The 22,477-nt window shown below is 35.4% G+C and overlaps 1 protein-coding gene across 1 annotated transcript in view; it reads left to right on the top strand.

Moving 5' to 3' along the window:
* The window catches only part of LOC150100206 (bifunctional purine biosynthesis protein ATIC), a 307,282-nt gene that overhangs the window by 265,105 nt on the left and 19,700 nt on the right, over positions 1-22,477 (top strand). The window contains exons 17-18 of the mRNA XM_090403041.1: positions 7,971-8,030; positions 18,331-18,426. Of these exons, the coding sequence (XP_090259167.1) occupies positions 7,971-8,030; positions 18,331-18,426 (156 nt within the window). The remainder of the gene's footprint in view (positions 1-7,970; positions 8,031-18,330; positions 18,427-22,477) is intronic.

Genomic DNA, 22,477 nt, shown 5'->3' with positions numbered 1-22,477 from the left:
AAAGAAATGTATAGGCAAATTAGAAAAGCATGATCATCAGGAGTGATTTTAATTATGGTAAAATAGACTGGAATGAAGACATCGCAGCATCAGGAGACAAAGAAAATGAGTTGAAGTCTTTTTTTAGGGACAGCTACCTTGGGTAGTATGTAACAGAGGGCATGCAAGATCCAGAGTTGTGGTTTTGATTATCTCATCAGAAGATGATGAAAGTGAACATGAAGTAATCATTTGGGTGGTAGTCAGCCATATAGACATCTATGAAAAAAGGGATATACACTGCTTGGAAAGAAGTCAATAGACACCATAGTGTTAGGAACGAACAGCCATAGTGCCCACCTTAATAAGATGTAGGACCTCCTTTCACTGCGAACTGCAATATTCCTTCCGGGCATACTTTCCACAAGTATATGATAGTGATCAGTGAGAATTTTGGACCATTGGATAAGGTCAAGGGATATTATCAGATGTTCCAGTTCATTCCACAGACATTCAATAGGGTTGAGCTCAGGGCTCTGTGGAGGCCAGTCAAGTGTGCTGACTGACAATCATGGGCATCAGCCACACCCATTCATCTTGTCAGCAGAAGGCATAGTGTGATTTGTTGCTCCATAACATAGCTTTCCAAGTTTCCATAAACCACACACAGTTACAGTGGCAGCCTTATGATATAGTGCATTGTCTTGCTAAAAGAAGTAATGGTCAGTTCCATAGAAACATCACAAAGTAAGAAGCATTGCATTGCCCAGAATGTTCACATACCTCTCAGAGTTCAATGTTCATGGCACCACAAACAGAGGTCTGAGGGAAAAACAGGACCGTACCATCACACCTGCACCTCTGAATTTCATAGTTCGGGGTTATATGCTCTGTTAAGAGACATTTACCGGTATCTGCCACACCCATTCATCTGCTCAGTAGAGGGCATAGCATGATTCATAGCTACATAACAGTTTTCCAAGCTTCTACATCCCACTTGCACCAATGAATGCATATTGGTTTGAGTAATGTGGAGTTTGCATATTGTGGTCCTGGCATGGAAACCCATGTTGTGAGCCTCGGTTCTGAATGTTTTTGTGCAGATTCGTATACCAGTTGATGCCTGAAACTCCATATTCAACACACTAGCTGACAAATGGCAGTTTTTACATATTTTCCTTCATTGCATCCTACAGTCATGTTTGGTGAGTGTGGTGGATTTCCCACTGTGGATAGCCTTGCAGTTGATTCCTTGTACCTCCACCTGAGTATGGTATCACTGATTGTTGACTTGGGATGGCCCAATTTGTCAATAATTTGCTGAACAGATAGGCCTGCAACATGACATTCTTATCACAATGCCTCTTTTACACTTAGTCAATTCCCTTCTTGCAGCCATTTCACTCAGACGCATTTACTCTGACTTGAGAGCATTATATTCCTCCAGTTTATACCCAGATACAAACACGACTCATTACATATCACGATGCGACAAACTAAGGAGATGATGTGCAGCTATATCATTGAATCAGTGCTGCTTAGGCCCTGCTAAGGAACTATCTGCCAGAAGCAGTATCTGAATGCATTCCAAGGTTAGTGGATTAAACAAGTTATGTGTGAAATGGATGAATGAAGATGCGAGGCATGCAATTTGGAAAAAAGAAGACATTATGAAGGTGGTAATATAATCAGTTGGATAAGGCATACAAAGATGACTCATTTGGTAAGGGTAGCAAAAGTGCAATATAAGCAGCAGTTAGCTAATGAGGCCCAAAAAATTTTGAATATAGTTGAGATCTTAAATGAGCAATTCATAAAGATATTTCATCCTTGTGAAGTATCATCATGCAGAACTTGAGAAAGCAGCGGGAAGAAATAAGCCACTGCTTATTTCTTCCCACTAGAGAAGGTAATAAGACTAACACTTTGAATTACAGGATTTTTTGTAGTTGTGGTGAAAAGTGTTAGCAAGGTTATGAGGACCAAGATTCAGAATTGGATTGACAATGGCAGCATGGGTTTGCTAGAAGGTTTTAGTAATCTACTTTTTTTTTTACATTTGTTAGCTTAGCAGCGTAAAGCTGACGAATTGCATTGGATAAGGGAGATGCATACTTGTATATTTATATTTTGCAAAATGTATATTTACATTTTGCAAAGGCCTTTGATAGATTTCCACATGATATTTGATATTAAATTTCCACTGATAATTAAATTTGAATGGCTGGGGTTGAATAGTAGAATAGTGCAATGGATTAGAGATTGGCTGTCTGATAGGTATCAGCAAGTTGTGTATGGGATGTGATATCCCAGAAGAGAAAAGTCAGTAGTCATGTGTGTCAATGGTCTCTTTTTGGGATGAATGCTTTTTAACTTATATAGTAATGTTATTGGATGATAAGCAGTTTGTATGCAGATGATGCAAAGTTGATAAGAATTATGGAGATGTTGTAGCTTTGCAAGAGGACTTGAATAAATTGGGTAATAGACAAGTGAGTAGGGTTAACAGTTCAGTGTTGCACAGCATAAAGTTTTAAACTTTTTAAGCATAGATGGAATATGGAGTTTAAAATTGGTGGGAATATCTTAGAGAAATGAGGAAACTGGGTTTGATAGTGGATAGGGACCTAAAATTTCAGGGATAGTTTGCTAAAATGTGAGGGCAGTGATGTAAGGTATTCTGACATGTAGAAGTAAGGATGTTATGATTCTGTTGCATAAGGTTTTGATCAGGCTCTATATAGATTACTTTGCACAGATTTGGTCACCTGGATTTCAAAAGTATGAATGAAGGGATGTTGGAAAGGATCTAGAAATGATTGCCTAAGGCACATCCCATAATATATATGGTCTCTGGAATGTTGAATATGAGAATAGATTGAGGAAATGCAAATTATAGAGTCAAGTAGATAGGAGGAGGGGGAGATGTGATGAGACATATAAGTTAGTAAGAGATTATTATCAGATTGGTATGAATAAGATTTTTCATAGAATAGGTGAAGACAGGAGTAGAATAACAGACTCTCCCTGGAAGAAGGGTATGGTCCAGGGATAGTAAGGAGTATTTTTTTTTTCTTTTTTATGTTGAAAGTGGTAGGTGAATGCATGACCTGAGACTGTAGCGAGTGTTGGAGATGAATGCATTTAAGACACAGTATGATTAGATGCATGTGCAAGAGTATGACCCCCTCAAGATGTCTTTTGACTCCATGGAGGTAATCCAATACTACTACTACTAATATTATTATTATTATTAGATATATATACTGTTCAGCCAATCAACTGCCTGGTTGCTGAATGAATAGAATTATCACTCTCCACCCAGCAGGATGTGGGTTTGAATCCCACTGTGGTATTGATGCTTGTAAGTTGTAGGTGAATGCATGACCTGAGACTGTGGTGAGTGTTGGAGATGATGAATGCATTTAAGACACAGTATGATTAGATGCATATGCAAGAGTATGACCCCTCAAGATGTCTTTTGACTCCATGGAGGTAATCCAATACTACTACTACTACTACTAATATTATTATTATTAGATATATATACTGTTCAGCCAATCAACTGCCTGGTTGCTGAATGAATAGAATTATCACTCTCCACCCAGCAGGATGTGGGTTTGAATCCCACTGTGGTATTGATGCTTGTAAGTTTTAAAGTTTTTTAGATGTTTATTTGTTGCCATGTAAACAGTAGCTTTTTCACATGGGCAACAACAGCTGGAAAAAGTGCTATGTTTAGTCTACAGCAGAAGAATGGGATTATCAAGCTTTAGCCCACTCATGGTACTAAATATTATTATTATTATTATTTGACACCTCCAGGGAGTCCAAAGACTCATCGAGGGAGGGCAGCACCTGCTCTACAACTGTCTCCACCACTCAACCCACCAACCACCACTGGTATTTCCACAGACACTCGCAAACATCCATGCCCACAGAGGGATTCGAACCTGCTGGCTGGAGAGCAGATATGCTAACCACTTGGTCATCCTGGCTGGCCGAGTGGTTAGCGTAGATTACTTTGCACAGTAATAATAATCTCTTACTAACTTATATGTCTCATTACATCCCCCCCTCCTATCGACTCGACTCTATAATTTGCATTTCCTCAATCTATTCTATCTATAAATCAGTCTATAACTCAATATATAAATATATACAGCCACTTATGATCAGTAGTTAACCCTGCCTTGTTGTGGTAATCTGTTTCCACTGGGGAACCAGTTTCAATCAAAGGGAAATGCCAGCTAGATGTACTAGCTTGTCAGTGACCTTCATCACCTAATGAAACACCACCATCACCTTCTCAGAAGCTGATGATGTTTGGTCTCCAAGGCTCTGAAGACCAAACATAGCTTCTATTTGAATATCCTCTACCTTTTCAACATGTGATCAAGGGCATGTCACATATACTCTAAAGATTCAGAACTTCTGCAGGCCAGTTGCCAAATAGTACATGGAACCAAATTTGCATCAGGAGGCTTTTCAATCACCTGGGCACAATCCTGCTGCCACTCACTCTGTCAGGTCTGGGAGTGGCTGAGCAATGTGATAGCAGTGTCAAGGGAATGTTATGGAGATTGGGTACTCTTCACTTCTAAAATATCATCATAAGATTTAAAAAAAAACAACAACAACTGTGTGTGTAGTACTGCTGCAATTAAAAGGAAATCTTGAAATAAACTTTAAAAACCTTACAAGAAAACACCTCCATATCCATACTGATGGCATAAGAGGATGCCATGTTTGAATTTCCACCATGCCAAATGTGAGAACAACATTTTAAGATAAATTTGTATACAGTCAGTAGCTGAATAGTGAGATGTAATGTCCTGGGCAGAAAAGCATCCAAATTGTATTTGAGATTGGTGATTCTATGGACGTGATGGATTTGTACCATGAATGAGTAGTGGTAAATCTCAGCTCAAGAAGAGAGATGTAATGTTGTCTGGGGATCTAGATATTATTAAAAGAAAAAAAGTGAATTGTTTTTTTGTGTGAATTAAGGTAAATATGTTTCTGGTTGTGCTAAGTTGTGTAAGCTTTCATTCCATTTCACTCTTATACTCAATTGGTATCCATCCAATACAGAGGTAAATCTATATTAATATTATTCAAAAAAAAAAAAAGCTACCATCTACCTCCTGAGCCATTGTTCTCACCTCGATCCTCTCTAAAATAATAGCAAAATTCAAGCCCATCAATACTCATCTTCTTCACTAGATGCTTCCCTACTTCTTCTTTAACCTCTTTCCATCCACTGCTGAATACAGGCCTCCCCCCATATAAATTTCAGTGCCAGCAAAGGTTGGTCGATTGGTAGAGCCTCTGCCACTAATGGCTCAGCAAAAAGTTAAGTTTGAGCACAGTTAGTAGTAGTTGGAAGGGATCAATCGTTCAGTGCTGTTGGCACACTCTCCCTTGATGAGTCTTTGGACTCCCTGGTGGTGTCACATAATAATAATTGTTTTTATCCATAGCTAATATCCATCATCTTATGTCAAACCTTCATAGATCATTCCTTCCTCTTTGTTCATTGGACTTCCAGTATAGAAACCACATATTTAATGAGAAGTAGCTTTATTAAAATAGCAATAAAACCTGATAGGTTTTGTAAGTCATTGGACTTACATCACCAGGGGCACAGGACTTGTAATTGCACATAAAAATATTTTGCTAACTTCTACAGTCTTTTTTTTCCACTTCTCCATTATATCTACTAGATTGTTGAAGTTAGTGAATAAATCTTTTATGAGTAATTATTCTGTCTAGTTTATCAATTAATACAAGTCCTCAGATAATGTAGTGTGACAACTTATGAAGCCTATTGAGTTTTTATTTCTATTTTATAAAATTAGTTGTCATTACTAGACATGTAGTCTCTATACTGGAAGTCCAGTGAGCTTTGCTAAACCACAGAAATATGAAATGTCATCCCTCTGCCTTGTTCTTTGGTGGCTTTTCTTCTCTTAGTATCTGCTCAGTGGTTAATTTTGACAATGTTTCATCTGTTAATCTGCTATTTACATGCTTTTCAATAATTCACAATATCCTCTATGGCAGTCATCTTTCTAATTCTATCCTTCTTTATTATGTCAAATATTCTTCTTTCTCTCCAAAGCTCTTTTGGCCACACATAATCTGTCTTCCTGTTTTTCACTGTCCATGTTTCACGTCCATAGTAAAGAATAGAATAATGCACAGGTTAAGTAGTTTTCTGTTTAAGCATACAAGTAAATCTAACAGACAATCTTTATGCATCCAAAATGCTTTGCTTCCTAGTGTGATTCTTCTGTTTATTCTTTGATCTTGTTTTTCCTTAAAACTAATCGTCCAAGGTAAATATAATCATCTACAATTTTAGGAATATCTGCTATTTTCAATTTGATCTAAGTTTGTCATAAATTGTTTTAGCTATATTAATCTTTAAACCTGTTTTGACTGTCAATGTCATTTAGTATTTTCTGAGCTTCCTCTTTATTTTTTGCAAACATATATCATATCTCTTTGCCTCATTTCTCTCTCTCATTGCTGAATTAATTTCTCTGATGTTCTATGCCAGCTGCTATATTCAGATAGTTTCTAATAATCTGATATATTTTGCTGGGATAGCTAATCATTTTAAGGTGCTTATTATTTCTGATTGATATGAAGACCATCCATCCCTTAGGACAGGTTGAGGGGGGCCCCCCCTCCCAAAAATGAGGGGCTTACAATGAATTAATGCAGCTAGTTCATCACTCCTCTGCTGCATCCTCTAAGGGCTCTTGACTAATCTGTGTGTGTGTTCATGGGGCCAGTTTGCCTGTTCTGGGGAACTAAAAACCAGAGTTTCTGGGTGAAAAAATCCCCTACCTCCATATGAGACTGTCTAACTCACCTTTTTATTGAAAGAGCCCAGATAAAGGTTCCTCACATCACTGACAATAATTGAACCCAGGTCTTTCTGATCGAAGGGCTTTGTCTATATCGAATGAGCTATGGAGGCTCTCTCTTTCAAAATATACAAACATTAAATATGCAGAAAAATATTATTCATTTACTTTTTCTGTTACTTGGGTAATAGTATGGATATGATCTGTTGTAGAGAATTTTTTGCTTTAAAGCCTGCTTGTTTATATGGCTTTTCCATCATCCAAAAATCTGTCTGCATAGTCTGTTATGAGAAAATAACTACTTCCACCCACTGTTATGAGACTGGCTAACTCACCTTTATCTAAGATGAAAAGCCTTTATAAAGGTTCTTCATTTCTACTCCCAACCAAAAGGCATTGTTGCTAATGACTGAGCAGTAGAGCCTCTTAGGAATAGTAGCAGTATAGTCAAATACAAAATTTTCAAAACAGTGCATGAAGGTTTGGCCAGGACAGAAAATGCGATCTGCTTGTTTAGATGACATTGCAGTGCCTCATGGGTAACTACTATTGATATGCTAAGAGAAAGTGTAAAGGAGAGTAGTTTAATAACTAGTATAAGTGTGTGTTAATTTAAAAAAAAATAAAAAAGTGGCGGGGGAGAGTGTGCTTATTTTGTAGTTAACAAATAAGAAATAATCTCTTAGGAATAGTACTGAAATGTATAAAGTATGAGAAAAAAAAAGTGATCTTTTCCTAGGAATCGCATACCAAGGAGCACAGTTTTAAAGTAATGTAGGTTGGGGACTTAAAATATTTTTTTAGCTAAATGATAGTTAATCACTACTGCAATCATCCAATAAACCTGGCATATTCTGGAATTCAGTTATTCTATCTTAAACCAAATAAAAGCTCTTGATAAGTATTTTGAGGACTTAATTTAGCATTACCAATGGTACACTTTGTGGTTTGCACTAATATTTTCTTGGAATGGTTAATGTGTCTATGATGATAATGGAAATTATACTGTTTAGGATTTTTTTTTTTTTTTTTTTTTTTTTTTTTTTTTTTTTTTTAATGTTCTACAGATGATGTTGCATACAGTGTAGTTAAATACATGTTTTATTTTTCAAGGATATGTCAAAGGAAGCTTTTGAAGGAGCCCTGGAAAATCCACCAACACCTTTAACTCAGGTATATTTGCATATTTAAGATTACTATTTAAATATTTTTTTTCTTTCTCTCTCTCTCTCTCTCTCTTTTCAGGAATACTGTTTACTGAATTGTGCTCTGCATCATCTATGTAATGTCTTCAGACAACAACACTTATCATTCGAAATTTTTAAAAAATTAAGATAAAAATTGAAAACCTGCAGTTGTGTATATAGTATCCATTTAGGAAATAATTGTAGATAATCATAAAGATGCTTTTTTATATTTAATAGTATTCTTGTATAGTGATGCTATTTATTATTACAATTGAAGCTAGACCTCTTTTGGTGTATATACTGTAAGACATATAATTTGTTATTAAAATAGTCCAATTGAAACCAGAACTGAAATGACTCAAAATTTTAAGAGCAATCCTAATTTCAGACAGCCAGAGATGATCATCATCATTTCCAGTTGTTCTGCAAATAAAAAAAAAAAACAGCTTGGTTATAAGAGGGAGGCTTCATTCACATTGATCCTGTGACTGAAAATATAAATAAAACACCAGTGAGTCTCTTTAAATGAAGGTTAAAAATTACTGTGCATATGCATCAAAAATGCATATTCATTTGCATATAATATAGTTTGAAAATTGTTCAGAAAATTCAGAGTTCTGTTGAATGTGGTACTTCTTGTGGATATGTGTAAAAAAGATAGAATGATGTTTATGAAACTTGTACTGTAGATAGTTGAAATTACTTAACTTTAATCTAAATCTTAATCAGCTAGACATTTTCTATCATACATCTGAAATCCTAAATTTTTAAAGATACTTGTGATTTAGACATGGTATAAGCATATGTATAAGCACACTAAAAACATTATTTGCTTATCAATAATCTTAATAATAAGTATTTCAGAATGAAGACCCAGTCTATCATAAATAATACAAAAAACTATGTACAGTAGATACTGTTGTGTCCTGAATAGTCAGAAAATGAAAATTTAATTTATTCAGGAACAACTACCTTTAATTGTAGGCTGACAAATGTTGTGTTTTGGCATGGAAATTGAAATGTATATTATAATTTAAAGCAAACTGAAGAAATGTTTAGTTTAAGAAATGCGAGACTTAACCAATTTGGTACAGAGTCAAATAAAGGAATTTATTTAAGGTTATTATTTAATTAGAGTATCCCATTCTATATATTGTGTGAAAGCAAGTTGAATGTAAGCTATAGTCCAAAGGTCACACTTTAGCCGTCCAGTACAACATATGGCCTAAGGGAAGGAGAATTTATTAGGAAAGCGAAGCTAGAACGCTTTCTCAGAAGAATGCCACGCGCAAGTGAATGAATGCCACGTGGTAAACGATGTAGCTAAGTGCGAGAATCTCCGAGAAAGAGAGGGAAAATATAAGGGTCAAGCTCCCCACCCACACACACACTGGGCTTTTTTTGGTTCCTGGTTCCTGCGGACAGCCAACGTCCAAGAGGACGTTGGCTGTCCGCCAACGGGATGATTCCGGGTTGGCCGTAGAAGTCAAAAGGCTTATCGAGGTTCGCGAGGCAAGGCTAGCTATCTCTTCATAACAGATTAGCTAAGCTGTATTGTGTGACCAATGATACAGATGTGTTCCTGCGGTTCCAGAGAGAGACCAGAGCGGCACACTGCCTTATCTCGTCCCGGAGAACCTGATTGTGCTGCTATCGTATGTGACCCGAAGAACGGTAACCCACAACGGTGCTTTGATGTCCAGACAAGGCTGAAGACAGAACAGAAAGTCATTCCATGGGATGGTAACATAGAATGTTAAAGTATCTGATTTCCAATTAAAGATATGAGAGACTGTATAGGTTAATTTGTGAATGGACAAGTTGTAGAGAACTTTATCCCATTTGGCAGTAACCTGTCTCTATTTGAAGAAGGTCTCCCTAGAAGGGATCTGTATGTGAAATATGATTAGTGACCCTAGAGTGATTAATGTATTATAGTTTTAGTATTGATATCAGAAATTGCTAGGAAGGTGATTAAGTTAATCAGGTATCTTATATTCTTCATGTATATCTCTTAAGCTTTAATAAATATGTTTTATATCATTTGCCTGAATCCAGCCGATTTTATGAATTCAAATAGCCACTCATAAAATTACTACCGAACCTAGCGGGAGGGACATATGAATATAGTTTGATCTTTCAAGCCACGACTGCATGTAAACTAAAAGAAGTGAGAATAGTTAGATTACTGTTCGAAATTTTATTACTGTGTATCTCTGAGATAGCCACCTTGGATAAGAATCTTATCTATCCTCTGTATTGGCTGGCGCAGTAAAAAAATAAATTCGTTAATATTTAACAGGCGGACTGTCTCAGAGGACAAAATTTTAGGGCCTTGTCCCATACATAGACAAAGCAGCCCTAATGAATGAAAGGATTACACGTGACAAAATTTGGGAACGGCCTGAATCATAGTTTGTTTAAGAAAAGGAGAGTGATAGCTGATTTATTTAACTTATTGGAAAACTATTATAGAAGCCGGAAAGGAAATAACTGTATAGGAGAGTGTATAGATTAAGTAAACAACTATATTAAATCATATAGAACCATCGATATAACCACAGATGACGAAGTCCTTGCCTGAGGCACACAGAAGCAATGCTATTTTAAGCTAACCCTTCCAAAAGTAAAAACTCTAAACCTTCAACACTAGCAAACTGAATTTTCTAGAAAATGACATCACAATCAGTAGACAGAGGAAATGGTGAGAAATGCACATTGACAACAGAACAATTTTCATGTATGACAGGAACCTTGTGTAAACAAAGGAAATCTCAGTAGATAGGACAAAGAAATTCAGGAAAACAGAACTGATGACCAAACACAAAAGATTGGCAGGAATTAAACATCAAGAACATAAAATAATACATAAGGAAGGACTAGCAGAGTGAAAATGCAGAATTAATGTTTAAATTTGGAAATGTTATGCTAGCATAAATTACTGTCACTTATTTTAAATTTATAAACTAAATATGTGCTGGCTGTACCATTAAAAATCAAAAGTTCTAAATCAGACTTTTTTTTTTACTTTACAAATGATAAAGAATCTTTCAAACACAAAATGAGCTATAAACCACACAAACTATCTAACTTTTAATTCAACTTTGAATTAAAGAAAGACTATATATTGTGTTATAGGATGCTGACTAATGGCAATTAATATTCATCATTTGTATTTTGTAATCAAAAATGACCAGTTATAAACTTGATTGACTGCTCAAGTTTTCAGGTTATTTTTAATTTTATGGTACAAATTGCACATTTAGTTTATTATAAAGATTTCAGGTACATAACATTAATTTAATTTAATATAGCATTTTAAACATTAATTCTGGATTTTCATTTGTATAATTTCATATTCTTCTAGTCTTTTCTTCTTTCTTATATGTCTCCCATTTTTATTTGCAGTTTCATGTATTGTTCTTCCTGCCAATCCATTGTGTTCTGTCAGTATACAATTTCGAATGATTATTATCATTAGAAACCCCAAGGATCTCTGACAATAATAATAATTTCTTTTGCTCTGTTTCCCATGATTTCCATTATTCATAATGACTCCTGCCACACATAAACCTAGTAATGTCATCAATGTATGATTCCCCACCATTTATATTGCTCTTTTTTTATTTGTTTCATGAGAATGGAGTGGAGGGGTCCTTAGGTCCATAAGGGTTTTACTATAGCAAGCATCTACTTACCACATTAAAAATGTGGTAAGGACATGAAATTGATTTCATGTCCTTACCACAAAGTATTCAAGACAAGTTTTTCATGCCAGAGATATATGCTTGGAATTTCTCTGCATTCCTGTCCTGATGTACTGCTACTTTTTTTCTATAATTCTTCTTCTATCATTAGTGAAACGCCTCCTCCCAATTCTGTTTCCTTTGTCCTCTCTGATAACACTATATCCCTTGCATTCCATTCATATGACTATATCATCCTCCAAATCATGAATGCCTATAACTTTTGGCTAGATTGAACTAACCAGTGCCAAAAATTCCCTTATTCTGAATACATCTGGAATTAGTATACATAATGCTACAATATCCTCTTCACCCCCACAGCCTCCCTTACAGTTGTATTGATTATCCCACTAAAATTAACATGGGGAGTTACGTGCATCATGTGATCACCTCTTCTACTTACTCATGATCAACACTAACCTTCCCTCAAAAAAAAATCTAGTTTCTCCGACTCTTTACCCCTGCACTGTCACTGTCAAATACTTTCTCAAGACACCTAACTCTGAATTCATTCAAATGCAAACCACCTATCTTATGTAAGTCCTTCTATCTATCAAACTCATTCATAATTATAGCTCTTCGTCAACTTGTTTCTATCATACTCTGGCAGCAAACTCACATTTTTTACTTTCTCACTTTTTTTATTTGCCTGTACCAACAACTCATTCATATTTTAGAATAAGATTACACTGGGTTTTTTATTGACCAATTAATTTAATGATATATTATGCCAACAAGTTTCACCAGCTGGGCATACAAAACGGTAAAGGCAACTCAAAGTCATTAGTACAAAGAACAACCGTATAAAATATAACATAAATTAAAAATATGCGTAACATCATACGCATGGAGCGTGTGTTTCACACAACAATAACTAATGAAACACATGCTCCATGCATATGATGTTACGCATCTTTTTAATTTGTTATATTTTATAGTTGTTCTTTGTACTAGTGACTTTGAGTTGTCTTTACCGTTTTGTATGCCCAGCTGGTGAAACTTGTTGGCATAATTTATCATTAAATTCATTGGTCAATAAAAAACCCAGTGTAATCTTATTCTAAAATTAAGTTAGTGACCAAAAAAATATACTCACAACTCATTCATATTTTCTCATAAACAACATGTCACTTTTTAGATTATTAGTGCTATCCAGGATAATCATCTTCCCTTTCTTCATCCATAGAGCATTACTGCCATCCTTAATTTTGGTTCCAGTGAAGCACAATTCCATCACTCTCTCTCAAGCATTCTTCCTCTTATTGCAGAATTACCATACAAAATTTGCCCTTATTCACTTTCTCTCTCTCTCTCTCTCTTTTGCTTTTTCTTACTCAGCTTTCTCTTCTCTCACATACCTCCTCCCCCTTCTTTTGGTTCTGTATCATACCACCCACCAGCCATTCTATCTCATTGTGTTCTGTAGAGAACTCCATTAGTATGTATTTCTCACATTGTCACCTATCATTCTCTTGATTTTCCCCCCATTTCATTCTTGCTATTACCTACACACATGCACTCTTGTTTGCTTTCCACACTTTACTTGCAACAACAACTTCACTGACATTCATACTTGATTTTCTTGTCTTTCATTGTTCAACTCACTATCCTCTTACTCTCCCCATTGACGCTTGCTTTCAAAACATTTCTAATACATATACACACATACGGTCACCAATTTCACTCTCTTGCAAATCTTTCATTCTGTAAAATGAATACATTTTGCATGCTGCAGCAAACAATCATGCATGTTGAAATCCCCCACTATGTATCAGTATGTGCCATACAATATAGTATGTGTATAACAAAAATAATAGCTTTTAAAACCATGCAAATAAGCAAAAGATGCTTACAAGCAAACATGCTCATAAAAATAGTAATCCAGGAAAAAAAAAAATAGTTGTGGCTAATCATTTTCAAAAATGACTCATCTCTCAGCTCCTAAAATCTTAATGTAATTCTGTGTACCCTCTACTCAAAAAAAACAGCATAATAAATTATAGTAATTATTAATTACATATAATTAAACAATTCTATCATTATTTGATGTGGTCTTTATAAACTTCCAAAAAGTTTTATTTTTCTCAAAATTTTTCATCTACATTATCTGTATTAACTCATTGGTCCTTGGACCTGATCCTTAGATTCAAATTCTTGCTTTACTTCTGAGAGTTTCACATCCATAGCTTCAGTATATCTTTTTTTTTTTTCCTTGCTGCATTTATTTTCCATATACACCTTAAAGGTGGCTGTAAGAAGCCTGTAATCTCCATTTAAGGTGACAGATAAAACTTTTGATGCCCATGACTTCTGTCCTCCATTCTTTTTCAAGGATGAAATAATCTGTCATTGATTTTTACTCACCCTCTCTTCCATACCTTATGATACTGTGACTGTCCTTTCTCAAACTAGCTATTTCCAATTTTAAAATCAGCAAAAATCACCTTTGTTCTTCATCATTTCTTTGGTCAAAACCAAATGCATCCCCAAATTTTTTTTGATCCTGTTCTACCTTCTCCAACCTATCGCTTCTTATCTCATTTAATAATCATCATCACAGTAATTACTGTAAACATCCAGAATACCATTATCTTCAGTTTTTTTCACATTCATAATCTCCAATTTCTTTTATATTCTTTCTCCATTTCTAAATTTTTTAGTAGCCCTCAGAACATTTCCCATCTTCATAATATTTATCTTCTTCCCAAGATTTTTGTTTTATATATACAGTTTTTCTCTATATCCCCTGGTTGATTCAGTAAGAAACTTTTTAGGGGATATCTTGAATTCACACAAGTTCTGATTTTTCTGTCCTTTCAGAAAACTTCACCACATGCTTCTTGATGAATCAGTTCAATGTTTTCTTCTGTTTTTGCTGTTGGGTGCGCAAGATTTTTCTTCTTGTATTTGAACTCTGTTTTTCCAATAATATGTATATATGAGTCTATAGTTTACTTTGATTGATTTGAACTTTATATATTTTTCTTTCCAGTGTGATTCTATTTTTTATGCTGATCAAAACTAAATATCTTTCTCTTCCCAGTTTTTTGTACCTGACCCAGTATGACGATATTATGATCAACAGTAATGTAAACAATAAGACTTTCCTAGTGTGTTTTTGCTCCATATGAATTTATGCATATCCTTATAATAGAACATAGCATTGTTATAACGACCTATTAGAAATCCAATAGGTGTTTACCATTATTATTAGTTTGTCTCCATCTTCAAATTTTATCACTATTTCTGTATGTCTGGGATTTCATTGTTCTCTGCAATTTATGTCTTCGGCATGAACCAGCTTTTCATTTTTGTTTATGTTAGTTGCCCTCTTCAGTGGATGAAAACACACTATGTGCTTCTCTATTTCAACCTTTCTTGCAAACTTAGGTACAAATATGTTTTCTGGCCCATTTTTCCACTGTCATTGATGTATAGATTGAATAACAAGGGGCAAAGGACTGATCCTTGTGATACACCACTGGTTATCTTGCTAGTAATGAAGAATTTTTAATACATACATGGCAATATCCCATCTAGTTTTACAGCTTTCCTGAATTGCTAGTATATTTTTCAGTTTTCTACTGTCATTCAATACTATCCTCCCTGACTTCAAATGTCCATTATAACTTTAGATGTGACACTTCCCCCCCCCTCCTTCCATGCCATCTCCAGTAACTATAGTTTGTCTTCCATATTCACCCTTTCTTCTACTAGCCACATAACTGTAAAATACTTTGCTGCCATAGCGAGATGTGTGTTTTATAGTCTCCTGCTGTTTACAATACCACAAATCTCTTTTGTTCAGTGAAGCTTGCATCTGTCTAGTCTCCCACATCGAAACTGCATGATTGCCTTCATAATCTGGGAGCATCATTGTTACTTCATCTGTTATCACCATATAAAATGTTATTAAATTCAACACACAGGTCTTGTCTTCTACTATATGTTGTGTAAGGTAGTTATCCCTAAGCAGCTGATGGAATATATTCTTGTTATTCATGCGTGCTATTTTCTGCTTCCATATTGACTAATAAATCATTGTTGCTAAGCATATTTTTCTTTATTTTGTTTACAAAATGTTTTTATATATATATATATAGAGAGAGGAGGAGGAATGAACTGTCAATAACTTGAGCATTGCTTTTAAAAAACAGTGTCTGATGGTCATTATTGTGAGTGACTAATAGGTTCGTTTTTTTTATAAAGCCATTTGATTTAGAATAACAGCAGCATTGCTTTTGCTTGCTTTTATAATTAGAATTTTTTTTATGAGACTTCTCATTAATGCAGCTAAGATAGGATTCATCATGATCATCTTTTAGGGGTTTTTTGCACATATCTTGTTATTTTTTTTAGTCTTTTGAATTTAGTCAAAGTTATTTCTCTCTCTCCCGCTCTTTCAACTTTAGAGCCTAATTTTTGGCGAGTGCCAAATTTTTGCAAACATCTTGGACTTCTTTGGGAATTGCTTTCTCTTTATGGGCATCAATTCAGAGGACTGTAGCAAAGGTGAACTTCCTTTTTATTTTGAGGCAGTTTGGAATAAGATTGCAGTCTCTACATCTTTTTACTAGCTAGTTGAAAAAAAAAATGCTGCATTTTAGCTCACTGTTAGTGATTGCATCACTTGTGAACCAAATCTCCATGCATTATGTGAACCTTTTTCATTCATTGTTATACAATGATTCATGATTATTATAACATAATTATTACTACCATGTTGGAGTAATATTGAATTTAATTTAAAATATAATATAATAAAATGCTCTGCTTTGACCTTCATCTTAAGATCATTTGGAGTATACACACAAAGAGATGCAAGCTGCATTAAATTTCAAAACAAAATACTACAGTGTTGCTAATTTGGCTGACAACTAACCTCAGCTGGATTACAAGGTGCAAATTTTTTCTAAAGCCCTGTTATTTTTGGATGGCTGGAGAACATTTGAGTCTTATCTGCCAGTTCCAGTTTGAAGGACACTGACTTTTATGTTGGCAGCATTCCAAAGTTCTTTCTAGATAGCTGTATCCAGTATAAAATTCAATCCAGCATACCTAGCAAAATACAATTAGGCCACCACTACCTTGGAATTCAGTTAGCATTAAGTCAGTCTCCTTCAAACAGAAATAAGCAAATACTAGATAATTACTTTCTTCATGTGTGTTTAGCCTATAAGGTAAGGCAAATGCCTCGGAGAAGGCAGATTCCCACTACGAGAGATGAAGTGAAGTAAAATAGAAAAGATTCCCCTCCAGCCCTTGAATTCTCTAATAGCATTGGGGGGGGGGGGCAAGAGGAAAAGAAAGAAGATAGATCTTTCTATAGATAACATATTACAAGAAGTAAGGCATGGTCCAGCATCAGGTACCTTGGGTTCACCAATCCCATACTCACTTTGGCAAGTTGATAAACAGAAATCATTATCATAATTCCATTTTGCACCTCTAAATGTCAAGTAGCAATAATTTGTAACCACTATGGATATATTAGGCCTGGTTGGTCAAGTGGATAACGTCTCCACTCTCCAACCAACAGGCAGTGGATGCAGTGGCATAGCTCGAGCTATGCCACCCGGGGTGGTCCCTGAGTTTGCCGCCCCTCTTAATACACACCAAAAATACTACCAAAAGTCAAAATGACGTAGGAAAAGAAATTAAAACTATGTTTGTTTATTTTAGTTGTAAGTATAGTTGTTGAAAACTAATTATTAATTAAGTAATAAAATTACTAAGTTAACATAAATAGAAGAATCGTCGAAAAATAAAATTGTCTCACATGAAAAGTGCTGCCAGGGCAGACCGCCGCCTCCGCACTGCCCTAGCTACAACACTGAGTGGATGTGAATCTCATTTGTACAAGTCCTTAAGTTTTCATCAGCCAATGTGAAACCACCATTCTGCTTATTGGAGGTTTGAATAGCTTTTAGTTTGTCTTGAAATAGAGGTTCTGTGTTTGTGTGTGTGATTCACATTAAAAAAAAAATAATAATAATAAAATAAAAGTAGTGGTTCAGTGGAAAAGAAATCAACAGTGTTATGATGTGAGTAATATATGTATGTGTTTTACTAATGAAGAAGAGATCAAGGCTGTTGAGAGATTGTTGATGTTGGCAAATGTTTCATCAGCTCTACCTTTTGGGTAGTGAAAGTGGAAAAGGAGAAACCAGTTGTACTTAGGAATGCTAAAAACTAATGACCTCATTGGTAGAAAGTAAATTTATTATTATTACAGGACCACCATGCAAGAGCCTCATCACAGTTCTGGATACCACAAAGTATTACACTATCTCATTTACCATTGTGCATCCTATCCATGCAAGAAACCTACATTGTCCTCAACAGAGCACCATCATGATGTAGGTGCTCTGTAAGAGAAAGCAAGGATATTATTATTATTTTGGTAATAACCTTCATGGAGTCAACTCTGTATAGAATATTCACTTTTATGCCAATAATGAAGAAATAATTATTTATATTTTACATTTATCACTTTCAGATTGTAAATATTTCTATTCATTTCCTGTTTTTCCTTAACAGACGGAAAAAGAAAACTGGATTAAAATTTTGAATGGTGTTGCCTTAAGTTCAGATGCATTTTTTCCATTTCGAGACAATATTGACCGTGCATATCAGGTATGTATAAATATATTAAGACAGGTATAGAGAAATAATAGCAAGCAACATGAAAAGGTATATCTCATTAATAGAACTCTTGAACAGTGGCGGTATCATTTATTATTAAAACAGTCAAACTTAGAGCCATTTGTAACATATGTTACATATGTTGTTTTTCCTAAGTTTTCCACTAGAAATGATCAAACTGAAACCAAAATTTAGATTGCTAAACAAATCTTAATAGAGATTCTGAGTTTGTCATTCTGTCCACTCTAGAAGAAAATTATTATTTCAATTTTGTTTTTGTCAATAAAAATGGTCCAATTGAAATGAAACATCTTATCTTCCTCTTACAAGTAGGCTCAGCTGCCTGTCACGGTGCTGAGTAACTTATCCTATATAAAATGTTTTATGTTTATTGACTGATATTGACAGAACCAAATAACCAAAGCAAAAGAAAGACTAATCCCTTGCAAGGCTATGGGGATGCAATTTCTGCTCATTCGTGCTTCCCTCCTCCCTCTATAATCCAGATAAAACTATTGCAACAACACCTAAAGTTGACCTTCTGATATTGCACTTCAAAATCTTGCAATAGATGACCAAGGAAAATCACCTTCATCTATATCAGGAACAATGTGCTACACACTGCTCTACAGAACAACAGTAAAAAAAGATGCCAAATAAGGTTTTAGTCTTGATGGTATTCCTTCCCCATAGAAGTGCTCTTGAATTAACAGCTTTCTTTTATCATCTCTACATCCTATTATACTCAGCTGGCATTCATCCAAACAGCAATTCATCCCATTCAAAAAAGAGAGGGGAAAGAAATGTCTGCCACTAAACTGTTTTATCACCTCACTGCTCTCTGAAAACTACAGAAGGTAATCAACAGATAAGCTGGCCTGGTTGGCTGAGTGGTTAGTGTATCCACTCTCCAGCCGGAAGGCTGCAGGTTCGAATCCCGCCATGGGCATGGATGTTTGAGATTGTGTGTGAAAATACTAGTAGTGGTGATCGGCAGTAGATAGAGTTGGTGTAGATGATGAATGTAGTTGTAGTTGGTGGATTGAGTGGTGGAGACAGAGAGCTGTGGAGTAGGTACCCTCCCTCTATGAGTCTTTGGACTCCCTGGAGGTGCTATGTAATAATAATAATAAATAACTTCTACATCATACGGAGTCCCCATGTTGGGGCGGGTAGTAGAATACCTCAACCGCACTCCTGTGTATCACAAGAGGCGATAAATGGAGACCCAGTTCCGGGGGTATAGCCGGGTCCCCTTTGGGGGTTGGGCAAAGGGCTAATCATTCCCATGTAAAAATTACCTGATTACGGAAACTGCAAATCTGGATGAACAAATGCTCCTGGCAACAGACGTGACTTGCGAGACCCAAGAAGACTATTATCTAGCCTGGTCTGATGTAGATAACATGTATATGACACACCAAGGGGAAAGCCTTTCGGAACCCTTGTTGTTGAAAGAGTCACTTATGAAGCCACAAAAAATTTTAAAGATTGGATCATGGAATGTCAGAACACTGTACCAGGTAGGAAAAACCAGGCAGGTAACAAATGAAATGAACAATTACAAGTTAGACTTTTTAGGCATCAGCGAACTCGGATGGACTGGTTTTGGTAGACTTACAACTAAAGACAACAAGACAATATTGTACTCTGGATCAGAGGAGAAGCATGAAAAAGGAGTTGTGCTAATACTGAACCCAAAAGCAACCAAAAGCCTGATGGAATGGGAACCAGTAAATGAGAGAATTATAAAAGCCAGGTTGTCCAAATTTATCAAACTTTCTGTTGTGCAGGTTTACGCACCTACTAATAATGCAGATGAAGAAATAAAAGAATGTTTTTATGAATAACTCCAAAAAGTAATAAATTCTATTCCAAAACACAATATGATAATACTCATTGGCAATCTTAATGCAAGTGGGTAAAAGGTCATGTGTAGAAGAAAAATCCTTAAGTTTCTAGGCTTGTGGAGACCGAAATGAAAATAGTGATGTTTGTATCCTTTTGTGAAATGAACAACTTTGTCATTGGAGGAAGTAAATTCAAGCATAAAGAAATACATAAATTGACTTGGATCACACTGGACGGCAGCACAAAAAACCAAATTGATCATATTGCTATCAATAGTAAATTCATAAGATCCATCCTTGATGTGAGAGTCAAACATGGTGCAGATGTTGGTTCTGACCACTTCTTATTAGTGACAAAGTTGAAATTAAAACTTCCAAGTGTATTAGGAAAGAAAAGAAGTTCAAGAACTGCATTTGATATTAAAAATTAGAGAAACAAGAGAAAAGTTTGCTTTGGAGACAAAGAACAGATTCAGTATATTAGAAATAGAGGAAAATCAAGATGTAACTGTAGAAAAATATTAGAAAAACTTCAGGAATACATATAATTAAGTTTCTGAAGATGTAATTGGTAAACGAAGAAAAAAAGAAAAATAAAGAATGGTTACCTGCAGAAACTTGGAAGATCATTGAAGAGGGAAAAAAGATTAAATCATTAATGAACAATACAAATTCAGAACGATTATATAAGGTGCATAGCAATTGCTATAATGAACTAAATAAAAGCGTAAAGAGAGCTGCAAGAGCTGACAAGAGAAAATCATCACCATCAAATTCCTGACATATGTACCCTCAAGGGGTGTACAGGATGTGATAGTACTACATGAAAAATTTACATCATTACTAACTTCCTATCTACAATTTTCCTCCAAATCAGTCTGTTACTTGTCAAGACTCCAACATTATCAGATCTTATATTTCTATCGTCTTAGGCACTTTGTACCGTATCAATCCACCTATATCTTGGTCTTCCTCTGGGTCGTTTTCCTGCAAACCTGGCAGAGAACACTTGTTTTGCTAATCTTTCCTCTCCCATTCTGTTTAAGTGACCATACCACCTGAGATTAGCTCTGCTAATGCATTTCTGGATGCCGACAATGTCAAGTTCTTTCCTAATATCCTCGTTTTTAATATGATATTGCCATTGATGCCATCTGTTCACACCTTTAATCTTTCTCAGGGCTCTCATATCTGCGGTCCCTAGTCTTTGGTCAGGTGTTTTACTTCTGAACCAGCTTTCAGATCCACAAGTTAAAACTGGTTTGAACACTGTCTTATATACAGCTAATTTAGTGTTCCGACTAATTTCTCTCTTATTCCATATGAATTTATTCAATTGACTTCCCACCATACCAGCTTTGTTGATTCTGTTGTCTATTTCCATATTTAATTTACAGTCTTCAGTAAAAATCGTATCTAAGTAGCTGAAATGTGTTTCTTGTTCCACAGGTTTCCCGTTCACAATTTTCAACAATTCTACCTATTTTCATTGTCTTTGTCTTTTTAATGCTGACCTTCATACCATATCTATTACAACAGTTATTCAAGTTAGTCAGGGAATCTTGCAAACTTGTAGCAGATTTATTTAGAAGTATAACATCGTCCGCATAAGAGCTGACATTAACATCTCCAATTCTGATATCATGTTTAATACCACTTTCCTTCATAATTTGTCTCCTGTTTTCATGTCACCTTTATCATCTCTAACTCCTTTTACAGCACTCTTTCCTCCATTTCTAAGCTTCTTCAACAACCTCCAGAATATCTTACCACCACCTTGATATTTATTTTGTATGTTCTTGCCAAAGTCCTACCATGACTTTTGTTTAGCTAGTTTTACACATTGTTTTGCTTTCTAACATTTGTCTCTGTATTCTCTAAGAGCAAAAGCTGACTTATTTGCCAGGAACTTTTGATATGCTTTCTTCTTTCCCTTCACTGCCTCTTTAACTTCCTGTGTCCACCACGCAGACAACCTCACCACATGCCTCTCTGGCTGAATCAATCAGGATTTTCTTCAAGGCTTGCCACTGAATCTCCAAGGTTTGGTTCCTGTTCTCAAACTCTTTCATTTTTAATTCAATCAGCTTTGTGTATTTTAGTCTACAGTTCACATCTGAGAGCCACTCAACTTTTATTCGCTAAACTTTCTTACATGTTATTCTTTTCAATATGAAATTCAATTTTATCCT

The sequence above is a fragment of the Typopeltis vanoorti genome, chromosome 13, assembly GCF_054136105.1.
Source record: "Typopeltis vanoorti isolate ZY-2024b chromosome 13, IOZ_Tvanoo_1.0, whole genome shotgun sequence".
Taxonomy (NCBI): domain Eukaryota; kingdom Metazoa; phylum Arthropoda; class Arachnida; order Uropygi; family Thelyphonidae; genus Typopeltis; species Typopeltis vanoorti.
Note: the sequence above shows the minus strand (reverse complement) of the source record. Positions and strands in the feature narration are given on the sequence as shown.